The 9,165-nt window shown below is 30.6% G+C and overlaps 2 protein-coding genes across 34 annotated transcripts in view; both read left to right on the top strand.

The window, feature by feature from the left end:
• LOC118066694 (glutamine--fructose-6-phosphate aminotransferase [isomerizing] 2-like) lies at positions 1-7,527 on the top strand. Of its 6 annotated transcripts, none has more exons than XM_035082939.1 (14): positions 1-269; positions 1,964-2,071; positions 2,452-2,541; positions 2,616-2,759; positions 2,906-3,072; positions 3,153-3,294; positions 3,913-3,936; positions 4,414-4,434; positions 5,071-5,228; positions 5,302-5,541; positions 5,623-6,066; positions 6,147-6,302; positions 6,376-6,504; positions 6,599-6,844. In XM_035082939.1, exons 1-14 carry the CDS (start codon positions 263-265, stop codon positions 6,842-6,844), a joined length of 2,076 nt encoding a protein of 691 aa, XP_034938830.1. In that variant the 5' UTR covers positions 1-262. The 6 variants fall into 6 exon arrangements, with proteins under 6 accessions (XP_034938830.1, XP_034938840.1, XP_034938820.1 ...); XM_035082929.1 differs by having other exon boundaries at positions 2-269; positions 3,910-3,936; positions 6,599-7,527; XM_035082949.1 differs by lacking the exon at positions 4,414-4,434 and having other exon boundaries at positions 3,910-3,936.
• Positions 7,528-7,975: 448 nt separating this feature from the next.
• CaMKII (Calcium/calmodulin-dependent protein kinase II) overlaps positions 7,976-9,165 on the top strand; it is a 54,146-nt gene continuing 52,956 nt past the window's right edge. For 12 of the 28 annotated variants that reach the window (XM_035081595.1, XM_035081637.1, XM_035081603.1 and 9 more), the window contains exon 1: positions 7,978-8,842. In XM_035081595.1, the coding sequence (XP_034937486.1) occupies positions 8,778-8,842 (65 nt within the window). In that variant the 5' untranslated portion in view covers positions 7,978-8,777. Of the gene's footprint in view, positions 8,843-9,165 lie in introns of all 28 variants that reach the window. The other 16 variants (XM_035081501.1, XM_035081681.1, XM_035081539.1 and 13 more) reach the window with 4 other exon arrangements.

Below are 9,165 nucleotides of genomic sequence, written 5' to 3'. Positions count from 1 at the left end.
TAACCTCTCCTTTAATAAATTTATGTTTCTAATCACTTAAATAACAAATGAAAGAGAAATGTCAGTGTAGTAAGGTATTGTAACTAACGTTGACTCCAAGTTTCATGAGATTTGATTGGTCGATTGGTGGCTTGTCAGCATGTCATATAAACTGTGCTTCGAGCGCTTTCTCACTTCAGAGAATCTTAGACTCCGATTGTATTGAAAGATTTGTTGCTGCAGTATTAGACTGTTGACAGACGTGTATTCAAGTGTCAAAATCATGTGTGGTGAGTAACTTTATTATTGTAGTAATTATTAACATTCATTGATTAGAGAAGTTTATGAGTATTTTTTATTAAGAACAAATGCAATACGGAAATAAGTGACACGTATTCTTCCGGGTTTTATACTCAAACATACCAATAACATCCAGTCAACAATATTTCGGTGACTTTTTTTGTTTACTGTTATTTTATTACGCATTGTTTTTATTCAGAAAATTTTGATTCTCTATACACATATATACATTTTTTGTTTCAATACTTTTCTATTCAATTGTCTATGAAAAATATGATAAATTAATAAAAATATTGAGCAATTCTTTGATAGAGAAAGGAAATAAATAAAAAAGAAATTTTTTTTCTATCATATGTAAAATGCTAACAATCCCGGGCAATGACCTATGTCAACCTACTCCTTATACCTTCGAGAGTTTGGAGTATTGCGAAACATTCTTCTCCATAGAGTGAAAGTTCCCTCGTTTTGTATGCAGACAAGAGTTGATCAGTCGTACTCGATATTTAATACTGATGCAAGATTAATCAAACAAAAAAATATCACGTTGCCGTCTGACATTTACTTCTTCCGTATCTTGTAAATACAATTTGAACACACGTGTATTCATTACTCAATAGACGATTGGAATGTTACGATATATTATCTACATAACAAACGATTGTTATAAATAAATAAGTTAAATAAAATTAAATTTATTCAAAATGATGTGGAAGCAACATAATACTTATATATTTTTTCTATTTATGTTAACCAGAGATGTTTAGAAATGATGAAAAAACTTTCCAAAAAATATAAAAGTGAAACAACCTTCAAAATTTCTCTATAATTTTATAGTTATTATAAAGTATATTACATTACAAATTTATGTTAAAGAAGTTTTCAATTATCTTTTCAAAATATATTTCTTTAAACTAAACTATGAAAAGGTTGTTTTAGTTCGATCATTTTTTGAGGCAAATAAGTTTCAATTTTTTGTACAAAACTTAATTATTAATGGAAAATTGTTTATCGCAATGATAATCTTATTTCCAGGAAAGATAAAAGTTGACAGTTTAAAAAATTACATATTTTTCTTTATCATCAAAACTTGATAAACCTATAAAGGATTAAAATAAAGATAATTTTGGATGCATTAAAAAGTTTGTTTTTAATGAAATAGAGATGTATGAGTTACCAAATGAGTTTTGACTCTCAAACTCTAAACTTGTATTTTAAAAAGTATTTAAATAAACCCAATGCAATGAATATCATTCATACATAAAATTAAAATATTTTTAACAACAAGAAATATACAAACAATTGTTAAAGTTGACAATCTAGTTTGATCAGATTTCTGTGTTAAGTTTATATTCAATTCTATCCCGATTGAAGCTGATATCTTTCCTCTCATTGTCATGATTCTAGCAGCATATGTTGATCAAATAAATTCTATTAAGAAAGTCGTATATCGAATTCTTGATAAAAAATTACGTTGATAAAATGTGATGAAGTATCTGTTATACATGTTTATGTACACTAAACTCACCTTGTGGAGGTAATAAAAAAAGTGATATCGAAAGCCTTTCAAATGTAATCAAGGTGCAGTAACGGTAGTGAACTTTATTAATCTCGAGGTTATTTCAACAAAAGAATAAAAGGAAAATAGCTTTTTTTATTTTCACTAACTTAGCGCTCTTTTTTTCAGGAATCTTTGCTTATTTGAATTACCTGACTCCAAAAACGAGGGAGGAAATCCTGAAACTGCTTGTGGGTGGATTAAAGAGGCTCGAATACCGAGGATATGATTCAGCTGGTAACGTTTATTTAATTGAATATTTTCTTGGTGATTTTGTATATTGTAAAAAATTACTGGAGAAGAGAAAGGATACGGATGTCTACTTTGTATCATTCTCAAGGTGAAATTATGGAAACAAGTTAGGAAAGGATATAAGTGGTATTCTTAGTTTGGAGAAATTTATGTTCCATGTTTACGATCAAGGAATGCATTCAAAAAAGGATGCATCTACATTTTAATGTGCCCAGAATATTATCTTTTCACTACAACATTTAAGCTTAAAAATTTTTTATCCTATAAGCTAAATATACTCTTTCTATTTTTCTTTCGTTTAATTATGTTGATAATTAATGACTCTACTTTTCAGTTTTCAAAATAATCTTATTAACTTCTTTCAGGTGTGGCGCTTGATGAACCCAATGGCCATGACATTGCCGTCATAAAAAAACAAGGGAAAGTTCAAGCTCTTGAAGATGAAATTTTTCAACGTAATATTTTTTTTTCATTTTCACCGATTAAATTTTAATTTCATTAAGTTATTAACAGATTAAATTTCTTTTAGGACCTAATCTTGAATTTGATAGTAAAACTGAGAGCCATGTGGGTATTGCTCATACTCGTTGGGCAACTCACGGAGTTCCCTCGGAGGTAAATTCTCATCCTCAAAGATCTGATGTAGATCATGGTTTTCTTGTAGTTCACAACGGTAAGCCTTACTAATAAGAAAATGTTATAATAACCTTGAAATAACTGATAATGGTTGAACTTGAGATATTTTTTACTAATAATTATCAAATGAAGTGGTTTGAAATCTAATCTATAATCCTTGCGGGGATTTTTGAATGCTTCTAGGTATTGTGACTAACTATAAAGAAGTTAAAACTCTACTTCAGCAGAGAGGATATGTTTTTGAGAGTGAAACTGACACCGAAGTTATTGCAAAGTTAATTCATCATCTTTGGATGCAACATCCTTCATATTCATTCCGTGAGCTCGTTGAACAAGTTATCCAACAGTTGGTGCGTATTATTTTAATTCTACAGTTTACATGGTATACCACATCTAGAATACCTGAACCATAAAATATTCTCTCTTCCAGGAAGGTGCTTTTGCTCTTTGTTTTAAAAGTAAATATTTTCCTGGTGAATGTGTAGCAACGAGGAGAGGATCACCTCTTTTAGTTGGAATCAAAACCAAAACTCGATTGATTACTGACCATGTGCCAATTCTTTATGGAAAAGGTAATCTCAAAATATTTTTACAGATAAAGTAAGTAAAACATTAGAAACTGGGAAAGAAGGTAAAAAAGTTCAGTAAATATTTAACTTTTTTTAAACTTTTATTAAACTCTGATTTATTGAAAGAACTTGGATTATTTTTAACACAAGGGAGTAAAATGTTCCAATAATAAAATATATGAAATAACACTCGGTTTTTATTAACAGTGGTTGAGGTCTATAAATTGAAAAAAGGTGTGTCAATTTAAAATAACTAAATATTTTATTTATTAACCTTTCCATTTATCTATTAATCTTATCTTAATTAATATCGCATGAATAATTACTTTCTATAATAAAATTAGAAATCCTTACAGGCCTTAAGAGTATTTAATATTCCAAAGTAGAAGAGATTAAATTATTTAGTTTGAATATTTAATTGATTTTTATGTGAATTATTAATATTTATTATTAAAAATAGTAGTTAGATTATTAATATGCATGTTTTTTTTTTCAACTATGTTGAGTTTATCTTTCGAGATTATAAAGTAAAAAATGTTTTTATTGAATCAATATCGATTTTATTTGAGTGTTTCTTTTGCATGATCTTCTGGCTCTTTCTCCGGTTCTACGTTAAAGCAGATGATCTACCAAGAGTGTCTAAAGGTATACACTCCTTTCATGGCTCACCTTTTTTTTCTTTTGTCATGAGAACTTTACAAAATTCAACATGAAAATGAATATCATTTAAAAGATATCCAGGACTTTTGTGTATTAACAGCACTTTTTGTATTATGTGAAGTTCAAATGACAATGACAAAATTTTTTTAAATGTTTTATTATCTTCTTTACTTTGGTAAAATTCATGGCCTTATGATTTATATGACGATGTTGTTTATTTATGTTTGTTACACTTTTGCTTTCAGCACTTTTTTTATTTAGCTTTAGCAAATTGGCTCATTAAAAATTATATTATAAAAATTTATGATAAATTATTTATTAATAATATTCCATTATTATTATCAGTCATATTAAAGTATTTGTCAGTTAATTTATAAATAGAATTAATTTTTCAACATTTATTAATTTCATTTTTTTTTCTTTTTTTTACCGTTTTTTTGATGACCTTTTGAAACGTCAAAGAGGGTGAAGCAACAACCACAGGTATTGTTTCTTGTTAAAATTGTCTCACAGTCTTGGTGATGGAAATTTTGTTATAATTGTGGCTTATTGTTTTGTCATTTTATCATATAGCTACTAAGTGCGTTCTTTTATCAGCGACCGATTTTTAAGAGAGGTGATGGTTGAAGTTATTTTTAATACAACTTTACATAATAACTAACCCTCCATTATATAGACAAAAACATCAAGGGCTGCTGAAGTTGACTGGCATACTTGAATCTTTTAAAACCTTTTATGATTTTTTTTCTATTAGTTCTCAGGTAATTAAATTATAAATCAATTTTTCACATATTCCTGATGTGTCTGTGCATTTAAATACCATGATTTATGCCGTAGAGAGCTAAGAAATTACCAATTTTAATATTTATTAATTGAAATAATTATAAACTAGTTAAAGTTGCTAAATTAGATTTTACTAAAATATACTTATTTACCATAGTAATGGTAACATGTACATAAATAATAATAATAATTTTATAACAGCCAAATTCTCATAAATTTGACTAGAAATGAAATTATTAAAATAATAATATTATTAATGCATATAACAATAAATTATAAATTTGACTGAAAAAAATTTTTTAATAAAAGTTTATAAGTAAACATGTATTTTATCAGATCATAGACCTCATGGACGAGGTACAGATGTGCCCGTGATTCCACGTAGTGACAGCACGGCTGAATTCCAACCTTTGATAGAAAAAGAAGTTGAGTACTTTTTTGCATCAGATGCAAGTGCTGTGATCGAGCATACTGATCGTGTTATCTTTCTTGAAGTGAGTACTTTTTAATTGTACGTCTCAATTACCAATGTTTGATTACTTACATGCAGTATTTCTTTAATGATAGGATGACGACGTAGCAGCTGTAAAACAAGGAACTCTGAGTATTCATCGTCTACGTCGATGCATGGATGATCCTCATGCGCGCGAAATTACAACTCTCAAGATGGAAATTCAACAAATTATGAAGGGAAACTATGAATATTTCATGCAAAAGGAAATCTTTGAACAGCCAGAATCAGTAGTAAATACAATGAGAGGTCGTTTGAATTTCCAGAATAATTCGGTTACTCTTGGTGGAATAACTGTAAGCCACAAGAATTTAATTATATATTTTATTTTTAAGCATTTGTTATTTTTTATTAAATCTGAAATTCACGTTTAACAGGATTACATACCGGAAATAAAAAGATGTCGTCGTCTTATGCTTATTGGCTGTGGTACAAGTTATCATTCCGCCATCGCAACCAGACAGTTGCTGGAGGAATTAACTGAATTACCTGTCATGGTAGAGTTAGCATCGGACTTTTTAGACAGAAATACTCCAGTTTTTCGTGATGATGTTTGCTTCTTCATATCACAATCTGGTGAAACTGCAGATACTCTCATGGCACTTCGATATTGCAAGGGACGTGGAGCGTTAATTGTTGGTATTACAAACACTGTTGGTAGTAGTATTTGCCGTGAGTCTCATTGTGGCGTTCACATTAATGCGGGTCCAGAAATTGGTGTTGCTAGCACAAAAGCTTATACATCGCAATTTATTTCTCTTGTTATGTTTGCACTTGTGATGAGTGAGGACAGAATTTCATTACGTCCTCGACGTCTAGAGGTAATTGATTGATATATTTATTTTAATAAAATAATGTCAGCTTTAATGCATTTAAATTTAATTATTTATTAATTTTTTAGATTATTGAAGGTTTGAAAAATCTGGATAATCAAATTCGTGAAGTATTGAAATTGGATAATAAAGTAAAAGAACTAGCAAAATCATTATATCAATATAAGTCTCTTCTTATTATGGGTAGAGGATACAATTTTGCTACATGTATGGAAGGTGCTTTGGTAAGCATTCATGCATTTTTTTAATTTCGTTTATGTTATTGTTATTAATATTAACATTGTGTTATATTTACAGAAAGTAAAGGAGTTAACCTACATGCATAGTGAGGGTATTATGGCTGGTGAACTCAAACATGGACCATTAGCTTTGGTAGATGACTCGATGCCAATTATAATGATTGTTATGAGAGATCCTGTTTATATTGTAAGTTGAAACAAATGTTATACTTTTATTATTATTATTTTTTACTTTTTACAATGAAAATATAAATATAATTTGAAATCATTTTATTATTTAGAAATGTATGAATGCACTCCAACAAGTGACAGCTCGTGGTGGTAAACCAATTGTCATTTGTGAAGATGGTGACAATGAAACAAAATCATTTGCATCACGAGCTCTCGAAGTGCCCAAAACTGTTGACTGTCTTCAGGGTATCTTGACTGTCATTCCAATGCAATTATTGTCGTTCCATATTGCTGTACTTCGTGGCTGTAACGTTGATTGCCCACGAAACCTCGCCAAGTCTGTCACAGTAGAGTAATTACGCTGCTAACTCACAGAGTCAATGGAAAAATTTATATGTTCGATGTACATATATGTACATAATGGTAAATCAAAGTCAATTTGAAAGACCTTGACTGAGACATAAAGTTCATATTATTTGCAATACTGAAAAATGCAGCTCATGCTACGAAAGAAAACCTATTGATAACAGCATCTGTTGACGTAATGCAAAAGAAAAATTTAAAATAATGTCTATGACTGTATACAAGAGTCGAGTTAATTTTGACTACGATAGAAATATTTTTATCGATTCTTTTTTTTTATATAAACAACAGAATTATATACAATGACCATCTATTAAGATGATATAAAATTTATATTATAAAAAACGTTCCTTGAATGATAAACCATTTTTCTTATAATATAAATAACTGATACATTTCACTTTGCATTTAAATCTTGTATGGGAAACAAAAAACATCAAATATTTTCAATCAATTCGTCATCTAGAGATAATTTGTGATCGCACTTATGTATGAAGAATACACATTAGAATTATCCGAAATTACATTCGTAAGATAAATGAAATTATTTTATTTTTATATTAAATACATTTGAATAGTAAAAATCCTATAATTAATCTTGACTAAATTGATTGAAGAATTAGATGAATTTTTGATAATATAAGGGAAGATATAAAATTGGATTTTAGTTAAATACTGATATATTTTAATTTCAAGTTATATTATAATGAATATTTTATTTTTGCTTAAATTTTATAGTTATACTTTTCTTTGTTGCTCTTATTGTTTGATGTCAGCTAATGAAATAGTTGTAAATAAAAAAAATTATGAGTAATAAACATGAATGAATATAAACATAAATTATAAATTCTAAACATCCATTATATTCATTTTATACAATACAGCTAGGATAGCATATATGAATATTCATATGTGCTAATAATTTGAGGAAAATTGAAATTTTTTCTCAAAATCTATAAAGTAATTGAACTTGATGTTAATAAGTAATGAAAATGTGACTGTAGTGTTGGATCGATGGGGGCGAATAATGTGTTAAGTAGTAAAGTCGGGATATTGGTCAGGCGGCCAAAGACATGCGCAGTATAGTAAAGTGTTGGGGTGGTCATGAGCTTGCGCGATCGTGAACTAGTCGTTAGCAACGGTGAGTAGAGTAAACGTGGAAGAAAGTGAGTGTGCGCGTATTCGTATGATAAGAAATAAGAGAGGGAAAGAAAGAACTAGGGGCATAGATAAGTTGAGATCGACCGTATAAAGCTCGAGTAGACTTTGAACTGTGAGAACATAATATTGAGAAATTTTGAAATCAAACGCGCTTAATAGTTTGACTGAGTAAAGAATAGAAGATACGATAAGGGTGTCATTAAGAAACAAATATGAAGTAAAAACGTAAATAATCTTCGGATTAAAATCGTGGACGTTTGCTGATGGCTACGAAATCAGACGGTAGCAAAGCGAAGAAGCAGCAGCAATTCGGTCGCTTTGCGCTTGGCATCTAAAATTAAACACTCGAAAACGACAAGGAAAAACGGCAGTGTCGTTCACAGCAGAGTGTCAGCCGTTGGAAGAAGCAGCAGGGATCCCCTCGGGTTATACAGCGGAGGTTGGCTGCGCGCGTTCGGTCAACAGCGCAGTGACTACTACGCGAGTCAGTCGACAATCTGCCGTCAAACAGAGCGGACGGCTAAACATTGCGCGTATAATATCATTTGGCGTGCCACAAATATTCGTTGGCACGACGGTGATTTGACCCTACGGTGGGGTAAACAGACTAACTAAGCAGTCACGGTGATAGAACGAGTAAGCGGTCTCCGTCTATCGGCACGGACGGATTATCGATCGGATTTGACCCGGCTGAACTGTTTTCCCTAGCGTAGTGACTGCTAGCTTTTTTAGTTGTGTGTTAAATATCAGTGATTATTAATCGGTATGGCTGCCCCAGCAGCTTGCACGCGGTTCAGTGACAACTACGATCTCAAGGAGGAACTCGGCAAGTAAGTAAACACATAAATAATTTTTCGAATTTAAAGACGAGTATGAAGAGTTCAGTCAGCATAAATGTTAATCTTACAACCGCGTGTACTGTGCTCCGATCCCACTACATCAAAGATCCCCTCCACTTTATCTTTCGTCACTGCTGTCTGTTTAACTACTCGTCGTTACTATACTACTGCTTTCTTCCCGCGATTCTCAGCCCTCTTTTTCTTCTTCTCTTACACCCATCACTTCTTACTCATATAACTGTCAACCTTCTGCACTCGTTATTTCTGACCACAACAAGACAATTTCTTTTACAAATACCTACATCAAAGAAAAA

The sequence above is a fragment of the Chelonus insularis genome, unplaced genomic scaffold (genome assembly GCF_013357705.1).
Source record: "Chelonus insularis isolate UGA/USDA-ARS -01 unplaced genomic scaffold, ASM1335770v1 contig_121_pilon, whole genome shotgun sequence".
NCBI lineage: Eukaryota > Metazoa > Arthropoda > Insecta > Hymenoptera > Braconidae > Chelonus > Chelonus insularis.
Note: the sequence above shows the minus strand (reverse complement) of the source record. Positions and strands in the feature narration are given on the sequence as shown.